The 27,920-nt window shown below is 42.7% G+C and overlaps 1 protein-coding gene across 2 annotated transcripts in view; it reads left to right on the forward strand.

Annotated features, from left to right (window-relative positions):
* STAB2 (stabilin 2) overlaps positions 1–27,920 on the forward strand; it is an 88,648-nt gene that overhangs the window by 20,441 nt on the left and 40,287 nt on the right. For both annotated transcript variants that reach the window (XM_081212212.1, XM_081212211.1), the window contains exons 13-35: positions 1,675–1,818; positions 2,626–2,688; positions 2,799–2,918; positions 4,153–4,206; positions 4,714–4,794; positions 6,680–6,832; positions 7,208–7,270; positions 7,520–7,603; positions 8,744–8,830; positions 9,806–9,917; positions 10,920–11,100; positions 12,342–12,435; positions 13,092–13,250; positions 14,636–14,731; positions 17,379–17,474; positions 19,965–20,012; positions 21,208–21,344; positions 22,269–22,383; positions 23,108–23,185; positions 23,430–23,528; positions 23,660–23,767; positions 25,195–25,326; positions 26,706–26,834. In XM_081212212.1, the coding sequence (XP_081068338.1) occupies positions 1,675–1,818; positions 2,626–2,688; positions 2,799–2,918; positions 4,153–4,206; positions 4,714–4,794; positions 6,680–6,832; positions 7,208–7,270; positions 7,520–7,603; positions 8,744–8,830; positions 9,806–9,917; positions 10,920–11,100; positions 12,342–12,435; positions 13,092–13,250; positions 14,636–14,731; positions 17,379–17,474; positions 19,965–20,012; positions 21,208–21,344; positions 22,269–22,383; positions 23,108–23,185; positions 23,430–23,528; positions 23,660–23,767; positions 25,195–25,326; positions 26,706–26,834 (2,433 nt within the window). The remainder of the gene's footprint in view (positions 1–1,674; positions 1,819–2,625; positions 2,689–2,798; positions 2,919–4,152; positions 4,207–4,713; positions 4,795–6,679; positions 6,833–7,207; positions 7,271–7,519; positions 7,604–8,743; positions 8,831–9,805; positions 9,918–10,919; positions 11,101–12,341; positions 12,436–13,091; positions 13,251–14,635; positions 14,732–17,378; positions 17,475–19,964; positions 20,013–21,207; positions 21,345–22,268; positions 22,384–23,107; positions 23,186–23,429; positions 23,529–23,659; positions 23,768–25,194; positions 25,327–26,705; positions 26,835–27,920) is intronic.

A 27,920-nucleotide genomic window follows, 5' to 3' on the forward strand; every position in this document is an offset into this window, starting at 1 on the left:
CAAGTGCAAAATTGATATTGGGTTTGTTTGGCAGAGTTTTAACTGTTTTGTGTGTGAACTACTTTGGCTTATTGCTGTTGTTTTTTTTAAAGTTGTGCTTTAACCTTTTATTTCAGTTTCACTGTGTTCTTACTGGAAGGTACTTTGTGGACATTGTAGTGGAAAACAGGATATACAATGATACATATAAATTTCATACTCCATTTTTCTACTACTTATGGCCCCCAAAATGGTTTGCAGCAAGCCTTAATACAGCAACAGCAAAACCAGTATCAAATGCAAATAAAAATCCATTTAAAATGGTGAAACAACAGATTTAGAATACAGCAATGTTTTATAAGACAGCCAAAGCTAGTTATTCAGCTCCCAGAGGTGCTAACTTTTCTGCATCAATACATTCCCTATCAACAAAAGGTTTCTTTTGCTCGTTGTGTAAGTTTATTAAACTTAAAGGTCTGGTTGTTGTTGTTTTTTAAAGGATCAAATGACAATCCAAAGTCATGGCATGTTGAACTGATGCTATAACACAGTATGATGCAAATGCAGAGTAGAATCATAGAGTTGGAAGACACCACAAGGGCCATCGAGTCCAACCCCCTGCCAAGCAGGAAACACCATCAGAGCACTCCTGACATATGGTTGTCAAGCCTCTGCTTAAAGACCTCCAAAGAAGGAGACTCCACCACACTCCTTGGCAGCAAATTCCACTGTCGAACAGCTCTTACTGTCAGGAAGTTCTTCCTAATGTTTAGGTGGAATCTTCTTTCTTGTAGTTTAGATCCATTGCTCCGTGTCCGCTTCTCTGGAGCAGCAGAAAACAACCTTTCTCCCTCCTCTATGTGACATCCTTTTATATATTTGAACATGGCTATCATATCACCCCTTAACCTCCTCTTCTCCAGGCTAAACATGCCCAGCTCCCTTAGCCATTCCTCAGGTAGGCTTCAGGTATAATATAGGAATATAGGAAGCTGCCTTATACCAAGTCAGACCATTTGGTCTAGCTACCTCAGTATTGTCTACTCTGACCAACAGCAGCTCTCCAGTGTTTCAGAAGTTTTACACGCAAAGCAGATGCTGTACTGCTGAGCCACAGTCCTTGCCATAAAGGGGCCTTGGGCAAAGTATCCTCTGGTGGGCTTCCCTGGCTGCAGTGACAGTGGCCCATGCAGTGCTGGGGAGCTGGGTCTGTCTGCCCTTCTAATTTCTCACGGTTTCTAGTCCATTGGCAGCTGCCCAAGGATGCCTAGTGCTGACATCAGCCCTGCACAAATGCAGTAGTCCATAGCCCAGTTCCTATGGGTCGTACAACTAGTATATTGACTGTACCTCTTCTTGAACACTGTGTGCTTGTACCTGGTAAGCCAATGTGGTGCTCTCCAGATGTTGGCAGACTACAGCTTCCATCATTGTTGACCACTGGCCATACTGGTTGGGGCTGATGGGGCTTGCAGTCTGCCAGAATCTGGACAGCAGCATGTTGGCTACCCTGTTCTAGATTTTATTTCAGATGCCTGCCTGATGTCAAATGAGATTTGAGTGCTGAATATCATACAATTTATATAGCAGCTCATGTTTTTTATTACTACTACTACTACTACTATTATTATTACATAAGCAGTGTGTGCCTTGTTAGATAAAATAATCCTATATTTATTTTCTGGGCCTTTCTAGGACAATCTACTTAGAATAAGATTACAGGGAGGGAAGAAGAAAGTGAAAATATTACAAGCAGATATTGTCGCTTCCAATGGAATTGTACACATTGTTGATAGAGCCCTGGACAATATGGAACCGAGCTTTGAAAGTGATAAAGAGGTGAGGTCAAATACAGGCAAGTAACTATAACAGTTTAGAACCACGATTTTACCTATGAATTTAAACATTTCTTGCAACAGATGCCTACTGTGCAATAAAGCTGGAGAATAGTAGTATTTATATAGTACTTTAAATGCCCTGAGAGATTTTTTTCATGCATAAAACTTTGAAACAACCCTATAAAACTAGGCCTCTGGTGAGGTCAGACTAAGGGATACTTGTCCAGCTTGAACTTAATGCTAAACTATGGTTCAGCATTATGTGGTCAGCAGCAGCAGTCCTCAAGACTTATGCACTCCCTTCTCCTGTTGTCTGTTGTTGCCACGGGGAAATTGTAAGCTCCTGTTTCTGTTTTGGATTAACCACAATTTAGTGTTCCACCCAGGCATGCATCTTTTTCATACCTCTCAGAAAAAGCCAGGGACTGAATTAGGAACTTTATGCATACAGAGTACATCTTCTGCCACTCCTTCCTGCTGAGCACTGTTGTGCAGTGTCATTCATATAAAGCCATGCCAAAGGCAGATCTAGGCGAGCATTACCAGTGCAATTGCACCGGGCACTGAGCTTCTGGGGCACAGGAAATATGACATCCAATGGAAAGCGAGAGGTTGCGGGGGGGGCACTGGGTTTTGGTGTTGCACAGGGCACCACTGGAATTTTTGGTGCCAACATCCGCCACTGGCCTTGCAAAGGTCTCTACATTCTTTTTATACAAATAATAATTTGTATCATATACAATAATAATTGATGCACTCGGTTACCGTTGATATTCAAAGTAGGATGACTCTATTTCTGTCTTCTTAGAGATCTATAATGGCATTGCTTCTGGGCAAAGTGAGATACAGCAGATTTAGATCCATACTAGAGGTAAGACTTAAACAAAAAAAACAACCACAAATTTACAGATTTTCATTTTGCAAAAAAACCAAAAAAACATATAAACTGCTGTTCCCTTCTACTCACTCTTTCTAAAATAGAACAGCGTTGTGGGACCAATGTTAGATATACATCCAGGACCTAATACAATTTTCATTCCAACCAACGATGCTTGGAAGAGCTTGAAAGATGGAGAACTGGACTACCTGTTGTCAAGTAAGGTATAAGTCTTTAAATAACACATACGGGCATTCATTCTTATGTAGTAACAGTATCCACTAGGACACAACCAATGGTCAGCTTGAATATAGAAAATGTATACATCCCCCACCCAGAATGACACACAGCATTACTGGCTATTTGCATGCCATTGTTCAATCAGCTGCTGGATCTTTCCTTACCACTAGCATAACTTGTCTGCCACAAGTTGATTTAATCAGGAAAAGGATAGCCAATGCAGTACTCTACAGATGTTGTTGGACACCAACTCACAGCAGCTCCGGGTTGCATAGTAAGGGATTTTGGGAACTGGTGGGAAGTTCAACAACTTATGGGGGGTACCACAATGGCTGTATAGAAGACCTTATATTTAGTTGTAATGACTACATCTGTAAGGATGTGAATAGGACTCGAGGCCATGAAACACCTATTGAATATCATGCTTTGATTAAAAGCAGACATCCAGGTTGTCTTAATAAAAGCTGATTTCCAGAAGAATCCTAAGCATAGGAGGGAAATTTACTCTCTGGTCAGTTGCTTTGTTTTGCCACAAAATATCAGACAAAAATATACATTTTTTTCTTTTTTCATAATTACCCTTTTACTTATGTGAATGGTCTTGGCCTAATATACTTACTGGTTTGGATTTCTATGGCGGATCCCATGCCAGGCTTTGTGGGGTCACCAGGCAAGTGTACCTACCCCAGCACCAAACTGGCAGTGGGCTTTGGGCTCTCAAATTTCAGTGGCACCCTGTGTCACTCCTCGGCCTAGTGGTCTCTGTTTTTGAATATTGTTTTGGCGCCCCCTGCAGCCTTGTGCGACCTTAAGGGTCACACCACCCTAAAGCCGCCTCTGACCAAACTGAGCCAGTGAACAGTGGCTGCTGTTTCTCTTCTCTGGAAGCTGCAGCGCCTCCACTGGGGTCAGAGGGGGAGAGCAAATGAGCAAAGAAGACCAGTGGCTTGAGAATGCCATTGTGCTTTGCATCTTCTCACAGCTCAAATTAGATTTCGCTTCTTTGGTCGGCATGAAAAAGAAAATATTGCATGATGCCATGGGCATAGCCAAAGGGGGCATGGGGCAGCTGCTCCCTCCCCTTCATCAAGTAAAATGATAGAAATACTTAACTAACTGACCAGTCATGTTGGTTATGCCCCCCTCCAACAAAAGCCCTGGCTATGCCCATGCAGGATGCTTGTTCAGATAAATGTGGCTCATTCTTTATTTGTACAGGGTTCACGAAAGCTTCGCGAGCTAGTTCAGTATCACATTGTTCCTCACACCCAGGTTAGTGCAATTGATGTCTGTGCTAGATTTGATATTACCTTATTATAGTACACTTGTTACTTCTCACTACTGAAATCTATGATGCCTCTCATAACTTACTGAAATCCTTATGTCCCAGTACCCACAAAAGAAGTAAGGGGGGCGGTTTCTATAATGATCTGAAGCAGGGCTGGCCCACTCATGAGGCAAGGTGAGGTGACTGCCTCAGGTGGCAGAATCCACAGGGGTGGCAGATCCCGATGTAGATCTTTATTTCCCACCTTGTTCCTGATTTAGATCTTCACTCATCCATTCTTCCTCGTTGGGGAGGGCTGGCACCATTTTGTGGTTCACTTCAGGCGCCAAAATGTCTTGCACTAGTGAGTGCACCCCTTTAAGTGTCATTATACTTTCATGGACTCCTTTTTGAATACTATTTGCTAATTATTTTCTATTCAATTTTAAAAAAGACTCCTATTGTAATATTTGGCTGGGGGGGGGGAATGAATTATTTTTTCTTCCCTATAGCTGGAGGTAGCCAGCCTTATCTCAATAGGGCACATCCAGACTATGGCGCAACAGTTCATCTATTTTAACGTCACCAATAGTGTAAGTACAAGAAAGGCCAGTTCTTATTTATTCATTTTGTTTTCCTGTTTAATCCAGTCAAATTTTGTTTTCTGAATTCTAAAAGGAGTGGACTTTTTAACACACAGTTAACAACAGCTAACTCCTGCTTTCCAGAGTAAAGCCTCCAATTGTCAAATTTCAGGCCTCCAACTGTCAAATCTCTGCTATCTTCCTCACTGACAGCTAACTCCCAGCTGACCAAAACCTCAAGCCGTTCAGAGTCTGCTGCCATTCAAACCAATAACAGAAGTAACCCCTCAAGTCACTTGCTGAATGATCTCTGCCATTGTACTTCTAGCAACAAGACCTGTTCTCTCATCCTTTCATGTTGCTTCTTCAGCTCACGAGTTGAACCCATTTGCCTGACTCTGTTGAAAATGGTTGTGTTTAAGAGGATGTGAGATGATATGAAAGTTCTGTCTGTGGTGTCTGATGTCAGATGGTTTATTTACACATGCAACTCATCACTTAATAACTGTAGCCATCAAGTGGTGGGTGTACGTGTACAAGCCGAAACAGATTTTACAGTCATTACATAAAACTGAAACATCAAAGCAAATTTTCCACACACGCTGCTGATATCACCATTGTAATGTTTAATACCTTGTGGAAATTAGCCATTGTGTTATGAGTACAACCCTTGACTGTTGTTAATGTGGAGCAGCGGCAGCAATACTCACAATACTCTGAGTTACACACTGCTGCTAAATGTACATTAATGTATTTGTTACACGGATATTATTTCCACATCTATTTATTCCTCTGAGAGTTGTCTCAAATAGCAGTTCTTATTTCAACAGACTGAATCTGGAATATTTCTGAAAGCGATGTGACACCTTGAGGTCTTACAGTCAGCACTTAACATGTAAACAATTATATATGGGGCTGTTTGAGGTATATGAACGAAAAGGGGGCCTCTCCTTCATAGTGATACTGCAGTTTTGTCCTTGGGGGCTGTTCTTTGAGACAAAAATATATGGGGCTGGATGTTGGAGATTCTTTGAAGATTTGTGAGAGATACAGAGGTACCTCGGGTTACAAATGCTTCAGGTTACAAATGCTTCACGTTACAGACTCCGCTAACCCGGAAGTAGTACCTCAGGTTAAGAACTTTACCTCAGGATGAGAACAGAAATGCAGCGGCGTGACGGCAGTGGGAGACCCCATTATCTAAAGTGGTACCTCAGGTTAAGAATGGACCTCCAGAACGAATTAAGTTCTTAACCAGAGGTACCACTGTATAAGGATTTATGAAAGACTGTGAGTGGAGTGTAAGAATATTGCTCTAGTATAGGGCCTTTTCTTTTGACCTTGCAATGCCATTAAACCAGAGGAGGAGTCTACTTGGCTGCTCATTATCTGAACATGATGTTGTGTCCTTGGCTATAGATACATTATTCTTTGGTGTGGCTTTGGCTAAGGAAACTCACTTTGTCTGCACATGAAATGCTCACTCAGAAGCACACTCTCTCTAGACGTACTGCAAGGATAATTAAATATATATGAAAAAATATAGGCAAAAATATGTTACTGATAATACCTGGTATGGGAGATAAATTTCCCCCCACACACACACACACACAAAAAAGATTCTGGACTGGAGCACTGCCAAGCCCTGGCTCAGATTAAACCTTCACACAGATTTACAAATTAAGCCTTCTTTTTATTCCACTTATTCATGTAACTGCTTTGAAATACCAAGAAACTGTTTAGTTGGATTAAAACAACAGCTGTAAGAGGTCCTGATTATGAAGAATGCAAACAAATACAGAAGCAAGGATGCATGATATTGTCAAATAATGCAGTGAAAACATTTTGAAGTACTAGCATCTAATATCAAAATAAATAACTCTTATTTATGCAGGGACAAATCCTGGTGAATGGCAAACCTATAGAAGATGCAGACATTGCTGCAAAAAATGGCCGAATTTACACATTTTCTGGTGTTCTCATACCACCTTCCATAATCCCAATTCTGCCCCACAGATGTGATGAAGAGAGAATTGAGATTAAGATGGTAAGACTCTTCATAACAAAACAGTAAAAGGCAGTATCTAATAACTGCTCTAGCAGAGCTAGTCAATGGATGTTGTTGCACTCCATCTCCCATCAGCCCTAGGCAGCATAGCCAATGGAGAGGGATGATGGGAGTTGTAGTCCAGCAAATATATGGAGGGCACCATGTTGGCTACCCCTGATGTATAGAATTCCTTTGCACCTAATTCCCAGTCCATGCCAGCCCAACAGAGGGAGCTAATTGGCCTACATATTCCTTTCTGCAAACACAGGAGCCCTTTGTGATAATTGGAACTCACGTAAAAACCTACCGGTAATTCTACTTTGTGAGGCAAAACTGTACCTTCATAAACTATAATTGTTCCGTTTGTTTCAGGGTACCTGTGGAAAATGCCCAGCACTACACAGGAATAGTTGTCCAGAAAATTCAAAACCTGTTGTAAGTAAACTTATTATCTGTCCAATCACCAAATAAATTTATAAACAACAAAAGATTTCCTTCTACATGCATTTCGGTAAAATGTATTAACAGCATTTGTGTTATTATAAAAAGAATAAAAACAAGCAGCGTATTATGAATGCAATCTGCTCTCCAGCAAAATTAACATCATTGTTTGCTTTCCATAGAGCACAGTGTTGGTTATGGGTGGTTTGTTTTAATGTGTGGATATTTTTTTTAATACTCTAGGCTTTCACAAGGAATCGATGCATTTACCACGAACAGACCTTTCTCAGATATGGGTGTGCTAAATACTGCAATGTAACAAAAAAGGTGAGAGATGCAAATGACATTTCTGTTCTTAGCTTCCTATAAAACTGCTGATAGCACCAGCAACTACTTACTACTGTACAACAGTGGTCTACATGACATTTTGCCACAACTAATAGAACATCTTCAATTTTTTTGTATTCGCTTCTTGAAGACTTAGGTAATAAAGCACATAAAAACCCCCAGACATCATGCATACAAAAACATTCTGAGTATATACGGTATCTATTTTCACAAATGCGTCTAGTGAGTACAACAGCAGGACAGATCCAGGAGCCATTATGGAGCCATTAAGGAGACCCAAGAGCAGTAGCAAAAAGCATTAGGGAAGACCATAGCAAAGACTGTATCTCAGTTGTAGGGCATCTAGCTTGCATGCAGAATGACCCAGGTTCAATCCCCAACAGTTCCAGGTAGGGCTGTCCCTATTATTATTTAATTTTAATTTTAATTTTAATTTTAATTTTAATTTTAATTTTAATTTTTATTTTTATTTTTATTTTTATTTTTATTTTTATTTATTTTTATTTTTATTTTTATTTTTATTTTTATTTTTATTTTTATTTTTATTTTTATTTTTATTTATTTATTTATTTATACATACATACATACATACCCCGCCCATTTATACTTCCCCAGCCACTCTGGGCAGCTTCCAACAAAATATTAAAATACCGTAATGCATCAAACATTAAAAGCTTCCCTAAACAGGGCTGCCTTCAGATGTCTTAAACCTTGGAGAGCTGCTGCCAGTCAGTGTGGGCTGAGGTTGATGGACCATTGGCCTGGCACAGCAGCTGGCTGTGTTCCTATGCAGTAGGCAAGAGAAAGCTAATACAGCACAAGAAAGGTATAGCAGATATTACAAACAGTGCTACAACCTTCTTGTACTCTCAATGAATGCCCAGGCCTGTTCAAAGCTTGCCTGGAGCCCAGGGTGGCTGGGAGACACGGAGCATTCTTGGCATGACAGTGTGAATCTGGCAGGCCTCCGGTGGTGGCCCCCAGCTGGCTTAGTCCTCCAATGCCTGGGGCAAGTGTACCCAGCTCACACCTCCCCCAATCTGCATGGGCTTGCTCTTAAGAAATTTGTGTGCTGCTCCTTTTTCTTTTGTCATGAGGAAATGTTTGCTTATTTTGCAGGAGCCAAAGTGTTGCAAAGGATTCTTTGGCCCAGATTGCAGTCAGTGCCCTGGTGGCTTTTCCAATCCCTGCTCAGGAAATGGACAGGTAAAAGAAACAAATATTTTCAGTGTCAACCGGTCTCCATTTGCTTTGCTGAAGTCTAGTAAATAGGCATATGAAACCGTTTGGTTTTGTTGAGATGTCAGTTGACTTTGGCGTTTTTCAGCATACCTGCTTGATTCATGACAGGGTCAGTTTTCATGTAGGGCATGAGGTGTTGCATGAAAAAATGCCCACACCAAAAGGAAAACTGAATGCATAGTAGTGATGCTTCACCATCTGCATCATGCACCAAAGTAAATTTATATCACTTCATGTATCACAAGCTGAGGACCGTAAGTAAGCTCACATTCTTAGCATCATAGAATAGGCTATGTTGTGCACCCTGGACCACTGTTCAAAATGTCTAGCTTTTAAACCTCAGGTTAATGGAGTGAGGGGTTGGATCACACAGTGAGGGCTAATGGAGCACTGCCCCACCAACCTCACTTTGCCCCTAGTCAGACCCCATCTGTCTGCTTCTTACTAACAAATAGTCAGAGGCGTTGAAAGTAAAACAGCAGGGAACATTCAGTTTGTAAATTAAGCGATAATTCTGTTAGTGGTATAGTAAAAAACCAAGTGGGAGATGGGTGGAGGTGTTGCTTACCAACCAGGAAGAATGGCATGATGTTTGCTGAGGTAGCAAGTATTCTGATCGGCTATGTAACCCTGTGAGAGTTTCTCCTCTGTATGTTTGGTTGACTGTCTCCCTGCTATGTGTAAGGCATGAACTGAGAAATACAAAGCATCTCTGTTCCTTTCTTCTCAAATGATACACTGTTTTGTTTAGTTCTTATCAGTAGATTGCTTTTCTCTTTGGACTCCATCTGGGTGTTTAAAGTGGCTCTGGAAATGACAGAGGGAACTGGCACCTTGTAGGAAGGTGTAAGACACATTTTCCCAACAGAAATACCATTCTGATATATTTACATGTGAATTTCAATGTATAATTTCAAATATGTTTGTTCCACTTTGCAGTGTATGGATGGCATGAAAGGGAATGGAACTTGTGTTTGTGATAGGAAATTTGAAGGATCACATTGCCAGTTCTGTTCAAACCCAAACAAATATGGACCACACTGTGACAAAAGTAAGCACCGCAGTTTCTCTCTTCCCTGGATATTTAAAGCCTTAGTCAAATTTCATGGCAAAGAAAGCCTTTGACCTGAAGACAAGCACTTCTGAGTTCCACAAACTCCTGCCTGATGTGCTCCCTGTGCAGCTGAACTGAGAGGTCCTTAGTTCTTTGTGCCCAGGGGAAAGCATCAGTGAGGGGCCTGGCTCAGTTTCTATGGGCCTGGTACTGTGGGATCTTGTTCAGTGGGATCTTGCCTGCCAGCCTCTAGTTCACAGATAGGGATGAATGGATCTGTCATTTTCATTTCTCTCAGTTTCTCATTTTTCCAATCTTAGATTCAGTTGTCCGTTAAAAAAAAAAGATTCTCATGGCAATTCATCAGCATTTTAGTGTGATTTTCTTTTGTTAAACAAATTTTTTGTATGCAATTTTGCCTAATGTACACATTTTTGCAAACCAATTTTCCTTAATATAATACATTTTTGTCTGTTATATATGCATTTCATGCACGCTTTAGTATGTGCATTTTTGTACACATTACTTGGCTGGAAAACTGCATCACAAAGTTCAACGAAGTGTGAATTTTGAAGGGCACCTGAGTTTCAGTTTGCATGTGGTTTTAGAAAGTGTGGATTTGTAGATTTACCTTTAACTGTTAACAGTCTAATTTTTGCCCCATCACTGCCCATGATCACCAGCGTCAGAGCCAAGTCCAGGTACCCAGTCCAGTTTCTTAACTGATAACACAGTAGCCTCTGACTTGGTGTCTTGGTCACTCCTGGCATCTGGGGTCATGACAATTAGAATATTCTAACAGTCTCTTCTAATTTTATTTCATTGTTTATTGCTAAAAAAAAGAAAAATGGGAAAATGAAAGACCAGCTGAGATTTTATTTGCAACAACAGCACATATGTTACCTTTTTTAAATGGGCCTGATCTCTCTCTCTCTCTCTCTCTCTCTATATATATATATATTCCTCTCACTGACATTTATTTCCCCCATCCTTCCACAGAATGTATGTGTGTTTATGGTAAGTGTGACAACCAAATAGACAGTGATGGGATCTGCCTTGCTGGTTCATGCAAAAGTGGATATGCTGGAAAATTATGTGACACACAGGTGTTTCCATGCGGGACTTTTCTTCAGTTCTGCCATGCACACGCCGATTGCCAGTTTACCAATGGTGCTATGAGGTAGGTCCATTATACCGATCATTTTTATACCACTCGGGGAACTATAAGGAGTATGTGTCGGCACACATCTCCCCACCTGTCATCCTCTATGTGAGTGAATGTGGTGCATTCTGCATCTTCCTGGCCTCAACTGTCCCTGTTGGTTTGCCAATTCATTTTTATAAATGCTCTGAGTAAAACAAATTTGAATACCACCCGCCCCTTTCCAGTTGAACTACTTAAGATTTTTAACTGGAGAATCAATCAAGGGCCGTCACTGGTGACAGAACATGTGCTTCACACATACAGACAGGCCAGGATTCAAATGGAACCTACAGTTAAAGAATATTCGGCAGCAGTGGCAAAGCATTTGCCTTGCATGCAGAAAATACCAGGTTCAATCCCTGGCATAGCCAATCTGCAACTTTAGAGATACCTGAAGGAGCGTCTCCAACCCCATCGTTCAGCCCGGACACTGAGGTCCCACTCCGAGGGCCTTCTGGTGGTTCCCTCACTGCGAGAAGTGAGGTTACAGGGAGCCAGGCAGAGGGCCTTCTCGGTAGTGGCACCCTCCCTGTGGAACGCCCTCCCATCAGATGTCAAGGAAATAAACAACTACAGTGGTACCTCGGGTTACATACACTTCAGGTTACATACGCTTCAGGTTACAGACTCCGCTAACCCAGAAATAGTACCTCGGGTTAAGAACTTTGCTTCAGGATGAGAACAGAAATCGTTCTCCGGCGGCCCAGCAGCAGCAAGAGGCCCCATGAGCTAAAGTGGTGCTTCAGGTTAAGAACAGTTTCAGGTTAAGAACGGACCTCCGGAACGAATTAAGTACTTAACCTGAGGTACCACTGTATCTGACTTTTAGCAGACATCTGAAGTCAGCCTTGTTTAGGGAAGTTTTTAATGTTTGATGTTTTATCATGTTTTTAATATTCTGTTGGGAGCCGCCCAGAGTGGCTGGGGAAACCCAGCCAGATGGACAGGGTATTATTATTATTATTATTATTATTATTATTAATTATTAATTATTACCAGTATATTAGAGAGCCACTGTCTGTCAGCGTAGGCAATACTGAGCTAGATGGACCACTGCTCTGACTCAATATAAGGCAGCTTCCAGTGTTTCTAGGGTTAGGAAAGATCTCTGCCTGTGGTCATACAGATCTGCTGCCCGTTGTGATAGAAACATAATTTTGGCTTCGTTTTACAACTGTCACGACTATTAATTTCACATGCTTTGATGCAAATTTTAGCTGCATTTGTAAGCCAGGATACGAAGGAGATGGAATAATTTGCAGCGAAGTAGATCCTTGTGCTAATTTAATTCCACACAGCTGCAATGCTAATGTAAGTACAAAATTCCTTGGCATATCTTAACATATTTAAATTCTGAGTTTAATTATCCAAATTAAGAACATCTCTCATAAGTAAATGTCTTTCCCAGATAAACTGCTACCCAGTTGGTCCATTGACCAAACAGGTTTCATATTATGTTCTAAAAATAAATGTGCTAAATTGTAAGTGAAATGTTGATGAAGTCTTTGCATTTATCACTACAGAAATACAGTGGTGCCCCGCAAGACGAATGCCTCGCAAGACTTTTTGAGTCGTTCCGCAAGACGAATTTCCCTATGGGCTTGCTTCGCAAGATGAAATGTCTTGCGAGTTCTTGCGAGTTTGTTTCCTTTTTCTTAAAGCCGCTAAGCCGTTAATAGCCGCTAAGCCATTAATAGCCGCTAAGCCGCTAATAGCCGCTAAGCCGCTAATAGCTGTGCTTTGCAAGACGAAAAAACCGCAAGACGAAGAGACTAGCGGAACGGATTAATTTCGTCTTGTGAGGCACCACTGTAATTAGATTTAGGCCGCAGAAATTGTGGGTGAAATATTCACCTGTCCACATTGGTCTATATTACTAAAATAAACATGCAGAATCCTCCCCTGAACTCTGTCCTTCCCACATTACAATGCACAGGCTGTAACTCTGATATGTCCTATACCTGCAGGCAGAATGTGTTAAGACTGGCCCTGGGACCCATGAGTGTGTGTGCCAGCCAGGATGGACAGGAAATGGCAAAGACTGTTCAGAAATCAACAACTGCCTGTTGCCAAATTTTGGAGGCTGTCATAGTAATGCTACTTGCCTATATATAGGTCCTGGTCAGGTGAGTTAAAACTGCCTCTTCCTTAACTTCTGCACTGTGCGAATCTTCTGTAATCTTTCTCTATGTGGTAGCAACAGCAACGGCAGCCAATGAGCTCAATAGTTAATAAACTTGTTCTTGAGTTTTGCGGTAATAATGCAATCCATTGACATGCAGTTATTAGCTCGTTCATTAGCGCATATATTCAATGCCGTCCTGCCACTGTGGCCACCACTTCCTCCACCACCCCACCTGCCACTGCTGTTGCCACCGCTGCCTCCACTACTCACTCTGCTGCTGCCACCATGCCCCCTCCTGCATCTGGTGCTGACGGAGAAGCAGTGACACCATCGGCACCAGTTTCTGGCAAGATTGCACCTATCTGGAGGGAGATCTTGCACAGATCTCGCCCCAGATCGGGGCCAATGTTGGGTCCACTTCTCCAGCACTAGAGGAAGTGGTGGGGCAGGTGGGGCACCCGCAGGGTGCTGCCTCAGGCGCTTCTGCTACCTAAGGCAGAGGCCTCACCCTGCCTAATGGCTGGGTTGGCCCTGATATTTTTATTTTAGTGGAATCTCGGTTTTCAAACATAATCCATTCTGGAAGTCCGTTTGACTTCCAAAACATTCAAAAACCAAGGATCAAAGGGCTGCCAGCAAGTTCGATGGGGAAAATTGAGAAACACACCTCGGAAGCCGCTTGACTTCTGAGGCGTGTTCAAAAACAGAAACACCTCTGGGTTTTCAGCATTCACCTTCCAAAATGTTCTGCAGCCGAGATGTTCAAAAACCATGACTCATGGCTATTATTCTTCATTCTGATTCCCCAAGCTTCCGGTTGCCAAATTGTTTACTGAGCCTGTCTTTAACATCACATTTGTTAGGTTGTTAAAAGTAATCTTAAACCATCAAGTGTTTTTTAAACACACAATCCAGAAATCAACCAAGCCCATAGATTCATTGACAATAAATAATTTGCAAACACCATACTCAAGGGGACCAGGTGGATCTCTTGGGGAAGGATGTTCCAGAATTGGTGAGTTACTATGCCCTGATTCTCACATACCCACCAACCTGGCATCTGACAGTGGCCAAACAGAGACAAGGAGCTGCCCTGATTGCCTGAGTGCACAGAAAGCTCACGGGGGATGTGGTGGTTGTTTAGGTACCCTGGTTCTAAACTGTCTAGGATTTTAAAGATGATGCCCAGAGTTGACTTCAAGCATCATCTACTGAACAGGCACTATTGCACTTTATGTTAGGTTAGGTTATTTATTAAATTTTTATCCCATCCTTCCACCCAAAGGAGCCTAGCATGGCTTCATTTTAAACTTTTATTGACAGAGGTTGCATAGGAGTGAACAGTTCAAGTGAATAATTTTATTTCATATTCCCCCTGCAATACAGAATGATTGTGAATGTAAGGAGGGATTTCGAGGAAATGGATATGAATGTGAACTGATAAACTCTTGTTCAGAACAAAATGGAAAGTGCCATCCACTGGTGAGTAATTCACTTTACAAAATCTTCCAAGCTCTGCAAAGGTTTTTATAATAAAGATATACTAAAATAAGCATTATATTATTTTTCAGAGAATCACTAACATTTTACTCTCAATGGGTCTAACTTTGAGGCTCTCTAGTCCTTACAACTTAATTAAATTTTGTGTTTTAGCATCAGTATAGTAGATTTTGGGATGCTAATTATTGTCAAACAATTCACTCTCAGCTCCAGCCGATTAGTAATACGGTGCTGTATCCTCAAGAACACACTTACTGTGTCCTGTGGGATCACAGTAATGAGGCTGCCAGTGGCTGTCACTTTAACCCTGGAGAACTTATATTAGTAAATTTTACACCTTAATTGAAATTATGCACCAGTAGTAGATAGGTAGCCGTGTTGGTCTGCCATAGTCAAAATAAAAAAATTCCTTCCAGTAGCACCTTAAAGACCAACTAAGTTAGTTCTTGGTATGAGCTTTCGTGTGCATGCACACTTCTTCAGATACACTGAAACAGAAGTTGCCAGATCCTTCTATATAGTGAGAAGGTGGGGAGGGGTGTTACTCAGAAGGGTGGTGGGAATGGGAGATAGGCAGATAGCTGAGAGAGCCTCTTGACGACTCTTAACGACTGTAATAGGTCTTACAGGAAAAGGCAAGGGGTGGGAAGGTGAGAAATGGTTTAGTTATGTATAGTGAGATAAGAATCCAATGTCTTTGTTCAGCCCAGGTCTTTTCATGGTTTTAAGTTTGGTGATGAGTTGTAATTCAGCAGCTTCTCTTTCCAGTCTATTTCTGAAATTCCCAGGGATGATGGGAGTTGTAGTCCAGCAACTTAGGTAGGGCCACAGATTCCCCACCACTGGTTTAGAGTAAAAATTTCACAACCAACAATGCACTCTGTTGAAGGCCTCATTGCTCCTCATTCTTTTTAGAGAGGCATACTTTTTCAAGCAAACAGGTAGTCATTCTACACCTGCCATTTAACATGGTAGATTCATATCTCAGTGTGCCCACCTCTTACATGACTGACAAATAGCCTCTTCAGATTGAGAATAAGCCTCATGTGATACAACGGTGCTGAACAGGGAAAGGGGAGAAAGTCAAGTCAGTTTGCATTTAAAGTCAAACCTATCACATTTGCATGTTCCAGAGAACAGAAACAAGGAACCCTTCAACATTTACAAAATTCAGATATTTTACAATGCCTATGTTTACAAAAGTGCACACACATATATAGGGGTAAAATGTGCATTAAATGGGAATAGAAATGTGCATATTAATGAAAATATCATACAAGAATGCATTGTATTAGGGAAAATGCTTACCAAAATGTAACATTAGTCAAAACTACATACAAACATATGTTTATTAGGAGAAATTTGCATTAAAATGCTGAAGGATGAGGATTTAAAGAAAACTAAATTTCAAATTGCTTCAAAAATGTGGAGAACTGAATTTAAGACTGGAAAAATAAGCAACGGAGAGAACAGAAGCTGACAGATCTTTCCATCTTTAATGCTGAACTTGCACTGGAGAGACTTGGGATCAATTTAGGACTAACAAATTCTCCATGGTTTGATATCAGATTGGGTTTGGTCAAAGCAAGCTATATTCTAAACAAAACATTCAGGAGCATGATGTGGTCTAGATGCCTCCTGCCAACTCTGCAAACCACACAAGTCCTTGAACTCTGCCTCACCACCTCCCCTTCTTATTTATCAAGTGGCAATAGAAAAGTCTCACTTAAAATTTATCTGACAGGTCACCTCCCTCTCTGGCACTTTGTACAGAGGTATTACCAATATAGGATGAATGCCACATTTGCAGTAGCCCTAAATTAACAACTGTTATCCAAAGAGCAGGGCAAACAAATAATTCACTGAGTACTTCTGTGCAGACACTGTTGAGACAAAACAGAACAGTGGCTTTCAAAACAGAGGCTGATTATTCCTCCCCTCCCAATCTTATAATAGAGCTCTAAGCATTAGCTGAATAATTCTTGCAACTAACACCTTAATTAGTGTATTTGAATTAAAAGGATTTACTTTACAGTGGCTTTGCTTCCCATGTAGATAACTGTACACTTGATGTTGATTAGTTGATTTCACTGGCACTTAAGCAAAGGTCACCTCTAAATATCTTTTTTTTAGTATTGATCTTGATTTTCTTGCACAAAGCTTATGCAGAGGTTATGTTTACTGAACATTTGTTCCAACTTGTTTGTGGCCAGTTACACAACAATGAACATTAGTTTGCATTTATTCTGATTTGTTTGTTGGGTGTTGGTCTTCCTGGTATTAATTTGTTTGTCACACACTTTTCAATGCATTTCCTCATCACTTTCCAAACTGCAAAATGCCAGGTTCTTCTTTAAAGTGAATCTGTTGCACTAGAGTGACAGAATTGTTTAGCCCACTGTAACAATGCAAAACTAAAGTTCCAGTATGCACTTGAATCCTTCCTGCAAAACAGTCTGGAAACACCCGAAAGTATACTTTTAAGTATTTGTTCAGAAGAAATGCATTCGGGAATTAGGGCCCCACCAGTTATGTAAGCGCACAAACCTTTCATGCTGCAAAACCATATTGCATTGGGAAGAATACACAGGTGGCTAGGTGTTTGATTATTTTTTCCCTGTTCTAACAGGCTGTTTGTCAGTTCACATCTTCTGGAGTCTGGGAATGTGTGTGTACGAAGGGCTATGAGGGAGACGGCAGCATATGCTATGGAAATGCAGCGGAGGTGCGTAGGAATCTAACACTTGCCTAAATGATTATGACCAATATCTCAGCTTCTACATTACAAATGTCACCATGTAACAGAGGCACCTGGCACAAATACCCCTTCTTAGAGGAAGTTTATACGCACTGTTTTTATGCTTTATTTGCCAGGAAACAGTATCATGTCAATTAATGGGCAAGGTGATATAATTAAATAAAATTGCCTTTATCATAGCTAAAGTACATGCAATACATCCTAAAAATGAATACAACCAGCACCACAATAGGTATAGCTGTTTTCAATAACTACCATGTTAACTCACATATACAGTGGTACCCCGCAAGACGAATGCCTCGCTAAACGAAAAACCCGCAAGACGAAAGGGTTTTCCGATTTTTAGAGGCTTCGCAAGACGAATTTCCCTATGGGCTTGCTTCGCAAGACGAAAGCCCATAGGGAAATCTCCTGGGACAGCGGGGAAGCGCAGCGCACCTTCTCCTCTGTTCCCAGACCTGTCCTGAAGGCTTGTGGTGGGAGGTCCGGGAACAGAGGAGAAGGCGCGCAGCGCTTCGCCTCTGTTCCCGGGACTTGCGTGGGAGGAGGGTTTTTCCTCCCCACTGCCAACATTCAGAACAGCATTCTGAATGTTGGCGGTGGGGAGGAAAGCCCTCCTCCCACCGCAAGCCTTCAGGACAGGTCCGGGAACAGAGGGGAAGGCGCGCAGCGCTTCTCCTCTGTTCCCGGACCTGTTTTGAAGACTTGCGGTGGGAGGAAGGTTTTCCTCCCCACCACCAACATTCAGAAGGCTGTTCTGAAGGCTGGCGGTGGGAAGAAAAGCCCTTCTCCCCCGCCAGCCTTCAGAAGAGTTCCCGGAGGGCTGCCTAGGCTGCGGATAGCAGCATGCTGCCCCGCGCAAGGGGCGCTCTTAAGCAGAGCGCCCCTCGCGCGGGGCAGACATTCGCAGCTTGGGGAGCCCTGCAGGAGTTCCCCGCAGGGCTCTCCAAGCTGCGGATAGCAGCCTGCTGCCCCGCACAAGGGGCGCTGTTAAGCAGAGCGCCCTTCGCGCGGGGCAGACATTCGCAGCTTGGGGAGCCCTGCAGGACTTCCCCGCAGGGCTCTCCAAGCTACAGATAGCAGCCTGCTGCCCCTATCCGCAGCTTGTGGATAGCAGCCTGCTACCCCTATCCGCAGCTTGCAGAGCCCTGCGGGGAAGTCCTGCAGGGCTCCCCAAGCTGTGAATGTCTGCCCCGCGCGAGGGGCGCTCTGCTAAAGAGCGCCCCTCGTGCGGGGCAGCAGGCTGCTATCCGCAGCTTGGAGAGCCCTGCGGGGAAGTCCTGCAGGGCTCCCCAAGCTGCGAATGTCTGCCCCACGCGAGGGGCGCTCTGCTAAAGAGCGCCCCTCGTGCGGGGCAGCAGGCTGCTATCCGCAGCTTGCAGAGCCCTGCGGGGAAGTCCTGCAGGGCTCCCCAAGCTGCGAGTGTCTGCCCCACGCGAGGGGCGCTCTGCTTAAGAGCGCCCCTCGTGCGGGGCAGCAGGCTGCTATCCGCAGCTTGCAGAGCCCTGCGGGGAAGTCCTGCAGGGCTCCCCAAGCTGTGAATGTCTGCCCTGCGCGAGGGGCGCTCTGCTAAAGAGCGCCCCTCGTGCGGGGCAGCAGGCTGCTATCCGCAGCTTGGAGAGCCCTGCGGGGAAGTCCTGCAGGGCTCCCCAAGCTGCAGGTGTCTGCCCCGCACAAGGGGCGCTCTGCTTAAGAGCGCCCCTTGTGTGGGGCAGCAGGCTGCTATCCGCAGCTTGGAGAGCCCTGCGGGGAAGTCCTGCAGGGCACCCCAAGCTGCAGATGTCTGCCTCGCACCGGGCAGCAGGCTGCTTTCCGCAGCCTAGGCATCCCTCCGGGAACTCTTCTGAAGCCTGGCGGCGGGAGAAGGGCTTTTCTTCCCACCGCCAGCCTTCAGAAGGCTGTTCTGAAGGCTGGCGGTGGGGAGAAAAGTCCTTCTCCCCCCGCCAGCCTTCAGAAGAGGTCGGGGGACAGACTGTCCCTGGACCTGGTCTGAAGGCGGTCTCCATAGGAACGCATTAATTGATTTTCAATGCATTCCTATGGGAAACCGTGCTTCGCAAGACGAAAAACTCGCAAGAAGAAAAAACTTGCGGAACGAATTAATTTCGTCTTGCGAGGCACCACTGTACATAAAATCTGGGGGAAGAACTGCAAAAGCAAATTTACAGTACCAATGAGGTTCCAAGTGCCATCACTTGGAACAAGTAATGGGTATGGCTCAGGTTAATTCACAGCAACTGTTAACTATAGAAAAGCATATTGCAGATGAAGCATTATCGATATACCAGCTGTCATCTTACATCTTCATACAAATGAGATGCAAAATATTCCATTGTTGCAGAACAGGAGATGTCAGGGACTTCAAACTGAGACCATGTGCTTGGAAAGCATGGGCTCATCCACTAAGCTGTGGGCCATCTGTACATGTCGTTTATCTTTCTTTCTCTCTCTGCTCAGGAATTGTCTTCTCTGTCGGAAGCAGCTGGATTTAATGAGTGGGTTGGTGTGAGTACCTCTTCTAAAAATATATTGAAAGACATGACCAGAGCAATTCCTGTGGAGGGTGGGCGGGGAGAGAATCTGTGGCGCAGCTGCTGCCACTTCCTATACCCTAGTGGCATGAGATGCAGTCAGGACCATAGCTGTCAACTTTTCCCTTTTCTTGCGAGGAATCCTATTCGGAATAAGAGAACTTCCCTTTTAAAAAAGGGAAACGTTGTCAGCTATGGTCAGGACAGGAGGGGGTCACTTCACACACCCCTCCCCCGGACAAACATTAATTTCCCCATTTGGCCCTTATTAACACCAGTGGGAGGGAAGTTAACTATGCCATCTGTAGGGCCATGCCAGGGAAACAAGGAGACTTTGCATCTTAGAGATACAAATGTAGTCCTCCCATTACGTGTAGTACATTTGCATCAGCAGGGCTTTCCTCAGTGCTGTCCTACCGATGGGACAGCAATTATGCACATTTCAAAGACCCCTCAGCCAGCCTCTGGGTTGCAACGTGTTTGTTTGCTCATGAACAAAGGAAGAGCCTTATGGCTCAGGCCAAAAGCCCATCTAGTTCAGCATCCTGTTCTCAGGGTGTCCAAGCAGATGCCAATGGGAAGCCTGAAATCAGGACTTGAGCACCACAGCCCTCTCCCCACTTGTGGTTCCTAGCTGCTGGTTTTCAGAGGCCTGCTGCCTCAGACAGTGGAGGTAGATCATTGCCACAATGGCTAGCTTAGTAGCGACCGATAGCCTTGTTTTCCATGAATCTTGTTTAATCCTCTTTAGAAGCCTTCCAAGTTGGTGGCCAACCAACTTTTTGTGGGAGTGAAGGAGCTCTTCCTTTTGCCTGTCCTTTTGATTCTTCCAACATCCAGCTTAACTGGATGTCTGAGTTCTAGTATCATAAGAGAGGGAGAAAAATGTATTTCTGCTTTCTCCACACACCATGCATAATTTTATACGCCTCGATCACGTCCCTTCTTACCTTTTTCAAAATTAAAACAAAAAACCAGCATTCCTCATAGGGAATTTACTCTATCCCCACAGATGATTTTGCTTGCCCTTTTCTGAACCTGATAACTAGACTCCTTTTCAGAAGATGAAGTCCTTCCACTGTTGGCAACAGCCAAAGACTGATGCTGGTCTACAGAAGAGCTTACAATATTAACAAATTAATGGCAATGTGCTTTGTCTTGTGATTTAGGCAGCTGCAGTGAAGACATTACTGGCAAATGCAGCAAATCTAACCCTCCTTGTGCCTTCTCAGCAAGCAATTCAGAACATGGACCAAGAGGAGAGAAATTTCTGGATGTCAAAAAACAACATCCAAACTCTAATAAAGTATGTCAAACATTTTTTCACCCTGGCCATTCCATTTAAATGCTTTTATAAAGTACTTTATCCTTTACCGGAATTGTCTTCTTAATTATTGTGATAGCCTTCTGTACCAAGGGGCATGATCAGAGCCGAGGTTTACACATTAAGAGCTAGTGCTAAAAAAAATTAACTCACTTAAGAAAACTAGGTAAAATACCCACAACCCCTTCTGTACCAGTCTTCCAGCCCCTAATACTTGTCCTGCATCCTGTGATTTTTTTGTGGCTGGAGCAAGGGCCTCCTTCATCCAATGAGTTTTCACTGGTGTCTTGATTTGAATCCAGGGCACAACTCCTTCTACATTCATAATGACAATGCAACTGCCATATATCCACTGGTTATGCAATAGCTGCTCCATCTACTCCACAATCAGAGAAGTGATTCTGGTTTCCAATGCTGAAATAAACACAGCAGCTATCTTCTACACAACTATGAAAGTTGGAGGAGTATTGTTCAGCTTTGCATGTTAGCCACCTGACTGAATAGCAATCTATATATTGACAGCAATGGCAAGGAAGCCACTCACCTGCATTGTTTATACCAGGGATGCGGCCTTGCTGATGCAGTTGGACTCCATTTCCCATCAGCCCCAGCCAATGTAGCCAATAGAGTTACTGAACTCCCAACGGCATGTGGAGGACCAGCAGATTCTCCATCACTCAGGTGGCATGGAGGAAGATTAGGAACTATGTAATTGGTCCCTCCCAAATAGTTCCAGGAAACAAATTGCCAGCAGCTGTGTAGGAAAGGGAAGCACCTCCTAACCTATTAACATATTAACTGCTCCTGGTTCAAATGGTGTTTGAAAGAGAATTGGGTTTCTGTTGTAGGAAAATCTGAGCAGCCATAACTTTCATGTCACTTGAACCTAACTTGCATTTCTGTTAGGCACCATGTATTACAGGGAGCATACACAGTTTCTGACCTCCAAACCTTGTCGTCATCCAATGGGCTGGCAACATCTCTGCTTGGAAACTTCCTGGCTTTGTCCAAAGAAAATGGAGTAAGTTCACCTGTACTCTCACTCACAGGCTGTTCTTATGTGTGCCAAGAGAAATGTGCTAATCAGATATCATCTTGTCTTTGAATATGCCCCTGTTTTGAGCAAGGGAGTAAGAACTCGGTAGTATGGGCCTCAGACACTATGAGTGTGATTTTTATCTAGTGGTAGGTATGGAAGGGGCTGTTAGTTCCTGTTCTCTGTTTCTCATTTTTCCAGTCTGAATTTCAGTTCTCCACATTTCTGCAGCAATCTGCTTTTTTAAAAAAGGAAAAAAGAATCTTCATTGAAGAATTTCAATGTTAATTTCCCCCAATAAACACATTTTTGTATGTAATTCTGACTAGTCACACGTTTTTGCAGGCAATTTCTCCAAGTACAATGCATTTCTGCGCGGTATTTTCACTATGTGTATTCATCTGAATGCACACTTTCCCCTAATATGTGAATGTTTGTAAACACTAATTGGAGAACTACATCACAAAAATTGGAGACATGAGAATTTCAAATGTGTTTCAGCTGTCATATTGTTTTGGAAAATGCTTGGCAAAGACTCTGGGGGTGGGGCATAAATCAGGGGAGTCTTCCAAGAGCCTCACAGAGAGACCTGGAAGGCTGCATTTGGCTTTTGGGCCTGAGAGATCACAGGTCCTAAGCCAGCTGTGATTTGAAACCTGGTAGTTTTATTTACATAAATGGTTCCCCCCCACCCACCCTTGCTTTCCAGAATTTTTCTGTTGATGGAGCCAACATCGTAGCAGGTGATATTGCAGCAACAAATGGGATTATACATGTAATTGATAAGGTATTTGCTTCCTTATTATTAATAGTTAGGAAACTGAGGTAAAAAAAATACTAAATGTTTAAAATATTGAGTTGGTGTTTTCCCCCCTCCCTCCCTCCCTCTAGATTGGCCACTTAACATCATGTAAAACAGAAAAAAATACAGTTTCTCAAAGTTATTTTCTTTTTATATTGTTGATATTGTTTTAAATGCTTTGTGCTACTGTGCCTGCTGTTTAAAATTGGCCTTGTGTTTTTGTTTGCAGGTTCTGACACCCCTTCGGGGAGTCAGTGGCACATTGCCCAAACTGCTTGCCCGCTTAGAACAGATGCCAGATTACTCCATTTTCAGGGGTTACGTTATTGTAAGTCTTCGTGCCTTTTTGAGAAGTGCCATGCATTATTGCATGTATCCATGCTTTTATTTGAACTGCCATGCAGATAATAGGTAACAGTCCATTTTTTAAAAAACAACGCATTTCTCTCTTTACAACAGCAATATAATCTGGCAAGTGAAATAGAAGCTGCTACCACTTATACCATTTTTGCCCCAAGCAACAGTGCCATTGAAACCTACCTCAAGAACAAACAGTTAACCTCCCTGGTATGTATTGGTTTCCAAACTTTTTATCAGGGCATATTTGCAACCGTTTCTCTTGCTGCGTGGTTGGTGCTTTAAGAAAAAACTAAAAATGCAAAAAGGCTGCTCACTTAAAGGAAGTGCTGTGGTGTGATATACAACATTCTTCTATGTCAGGCACTCCCAAACTCGGCCCTCCCGATATTTTGGGACTACAACTCCCATCATCCCTAGCTAACAGGACAAGTGGTCAGGGATGATGGGAATTGTAGTCCCAAAACATTTACGGGCGGAGTTTGGGGATGCCTGTTCTATGTGAACCTTTGCTGATTCTTCTACACTTTTAGCTCTGCATAGCAGGGGCTGTGAGCAGAGCCTGCCTTATGCCATTGTTATTATTATTATTATTATTATTATTATTATTATTATTATTATTATTTATTATCCATTGTGTGCACACTCATTCCCCTAGTGCAGATGGTCAAATGGGGTTTGTAGGTTTAAAAAGCAGAATGAAGCCCTACAAATTTAATTTACCATACAATGATGGGATACACATTCATACCATGCGAAATGATACCTGTTTCATGCCACTGTTAATAATTTAAATAATAGTAATTTTTTATTTATACCCCGCCCATCTGGCTGGGTTTCCCCAGCCACTCTGGGCAGCTTGCGACATATTTTAAAACATCAAGCATTAATAACCTCCCAATACAGGGCTGACTTCAGATGTCTTCTAAAAGTCAGATAGTTGTTTATTTCCTTGACATCTAAAGGGGGGATAAAATAAAAAAATTCCTTCCAGTAGCACCTTAAAGACCAACTAAGTTAGTTCTTCGTATGAGCTTTCGTGTGCATGCACACTTCTTCAGATACACTGAAACAGAAGTTGCCAGATCCTTCTATATAGTGAGAAGGTGGGGAGGGGTATTAGAAGGGTGGTGGGAATGGGAGATTGGCAGATAGCTGAGATGAGCCTGTTGACGACTCTTAACGATCCAGATCGATCTAAAGGGGGGGGCATTCCACAGGGAGAGTGCCACTACCGAAAAGGCCCTCTGCCTGGTTCCCTGTAACTTTGCTTCCCTCAGTGAGGGAACCAGCAGAAAACTCTTGGAGGAGGACCTCAGTGTCCAGGCTGAATGATGGGGGTGGAGATGCTTCTTCAGGTATACAGGACGGGGCCGTTTAGGGCTTTAAAGGTCAGCACCAACACTTTGAATTGTGCTCGGAAACATACTGGGAGCCAGAGAAGATCCTTTAGGACCAGTGTTATATGTCCCGGCAGCCACTCTCTAAAACATATATTGTCTGGCTCCAACCTACAGCTAATTGATAATAAAATCCTTTGTCTACTGGTTGCTGCTGGCATCTGTTTTTGTCACAGAAAGCTTGGAAGTCCACACCTTGCTCAAGTATGTAACATAAATTATCAATTTAATCTGCAGGATGAAAACCAGATCCGATACCATGTTATTTTAGAAGAGAAGCTGCTGAAGAATGATATGCATAATGGGATGTTCAAGGAAACCATGCTTGGATTGTCCTTTAGAGTGGGATTCATCATTCATGATGGCCAGGTACTTTGTATAAACCTTGTTGATAATTATGTTGGCTTTTGGAACTGCCTGCTTATCTGAATACCTCATCCGGGAAAAGATTTACATCTGGGTAACTGAATGGAGGGAAAGCTTCATTGCTTTCAATGATCTGGATCATAAGTTTACATTAGTGAGGCTTACTCATTGGTATAATGGGACTGTATTTACATCCCTAGCTAATGAGGCCATTCACCATATGTAAACATTACTCATATGCATTAAGTGCTGAGCTAAGAACTTGAGTTAAAGTTCAGAAATTGGGATTAAGAGCAAATGAATCAACATTAACTTCTGGCATTGACTAGCAACTGTTTTAAAGTCCCTGTTGTTGCAATTATGAAGCTGCATTTCCCAAACTTGGGTCTCCAGCTGTTTGGGGGCTACAGTTCCCATCATGCCCAACTACTGGTCCTGCTGGTTAGAGGAGACCCAAGTTTGGGAAACTCTGGTCGATAAATGCCTTCTTAAAGTGAAAAGAATGCTTTAGTATGTTTATTCAAGCTACTTACAATTTTCCTTTGCTTTATTCAGTTGTACAAATCAGAATTGGCCATTTAGGCTGCAATTCTATATAAACTTACTGGGGAACGCAATTGGGGTTACTTCTGAGTAGGCAGGTATAGGATTGCATTGCTTAGTTTTGAGAAAGAAATAATGGGAAAGGAGCAATGGTAAGAGTGAAATCAATAGCAGCAGGTGTGTTCAGCTGCTGTCACTCACCTGTCCTTTCATCAGTCACATCGCTGCCACTTTCCAGGAGGTAAGTGCCCCCTCACTGTATTTCCCAGTGAGCAGCAGCAGCAGCGACGTAACCAACTGGAGGTCAGGAGACCAGTGGCACCCCAATCTGGCATCTGCTGCTGAGTAGTATGGATAGTCCAAACAGTTGCACACCCACAGCCAGCCAGTGTAGATTGATGTACAGTGATATGCACACAACTAGAGTCATATGTTTATAGATAACCGAGTTGGAAGGCCTTTGGGAAATAAGATGAATTGGGTTCATAGGAAGCTGCCTTATACGAGTTAGACAATTTGTCCATCTAGCTCAGTATTTTCCACAGTGACTGGCAACGGCTGTCCAGATTTCAGACAAGGGTCTCTTCCAGCCCTATTTGGAGATGTTGCAGACTGGTCCTAGGGTCGTCTGCATGCTCTCACTGAGCTGCAGCCCTTAATGTGCAACGTGAGACCTTTTTCAACTGCATGCTTCAAATTCAATTCTTTCCTCTGCAGTGCCTTTTATTACACTTACTGGAATAGCAAGATAATATTTGCTGTGTAAAAGTTAATGCAACAAATGATCCTTTAAGTAGGTCCGCCTGGTGTGTACTAAACTGATAACCTATTGTGTGCAGCTCTACATAAATGAGGCGCCCTTAAGTTACCCAAATGTTGCAACTGATAAAGGAATAATTCATGGACTGGAAAGGGTAATGGAAATCCAGAAGAACAGATGTGATAGCAACAATACTGTGGTAGTACCTGTAAGTGCCTTTCTGTGTATATATTATGTGTGTTTGTGTACGTTATAAACGTTTATATACATTAGATGTGTTTTCATTTCTTTAAAGAAAAATAATTAATATATAGAACATATCTTTATTTAGTGAGTCCTCCAGGAAAATAAGTCTTCGCTTTGCAGTTTGGTAGAATGCAATATAGGGCAATACGGTCCATTAACATACATTGACTAATTTAACCCTACAATCTTTGATCTGATTTTATACAGCTTTAGTGATCTGACAAGTAGAAGTATCTATGGTACTATGTGAAGCTGGCTTTTGCTAAATCAGGCCATTGATCAATCCATCCCAGGGTTTGTCCAAAGATCTTCCCTACTTTCCCCCTATTTCTACTGGATGTAGGAGATGCAAGCAAGGAAAGCAAGCATAGATACTTGCTTTTACTAGTAGTTGTGGCTGTTGCAGCAGGGTTTGAACATAGAGGCTGCTTTCAACATAAACACAAGATGGCATACAAAACACGTTTGCCCCCTTCAAGCTTGCAAGTTAAAAGTCAAGCTAGTATAGTTACTTGCAAGTAGGGTCTCTAGTTTGCCATTTCAAACTACTTGCACGTGAATCAGTCAATGAGTCAATTTCATTGCAAATAAACTCCCAAGCTTGCAGCTCTTTGTTTAAATATATTTGCTGTGACATTTTTATTCCACCCTTTTTTGCAAGGTGCTCAGGGCAGCTTATATTACTCCTGCCTCCCTAGTTTATCCTCAGAACAGCCCTGTGAGGAATATTAGGTTCATAGGCAGTGCACCAGGTGAGTTTTATGGCCTATCAAGGATTGAAATGGCACATTCGGTCTCTCGGTATCCTTCATTTTCCCTCTGCTGGTTTTTGCACAAATGGTCAATGGTTAGAGATGAATAAATTAAATGGTGTCAGTCTACCATTGTTAAAACATGCAACATGTAACTGTAGGGAACAATTGTGGGAGGCACTAATGAAACTGGGGGGAAATTGTCAGTGTGCACCCAAGGGTTCATTTGGATAAAAATAGATGGTGCCAAACCTCTGCACACTTAAGGCATTTGTGACATGTGCAAAGGCCTGCAC

Source organism: Podarcis bocagei (assembly GCF_964188305.1).
Source record: "Podarcis bocagei genome assembly, chromosome: 10".
Taxonomy (NCBI): domain Eukaryota; kingdom Metazoa; phylum Chordata; class Lepidosauria; order Squamata; family Lacertidae; genus Podarcis; species Podarcis bocagei.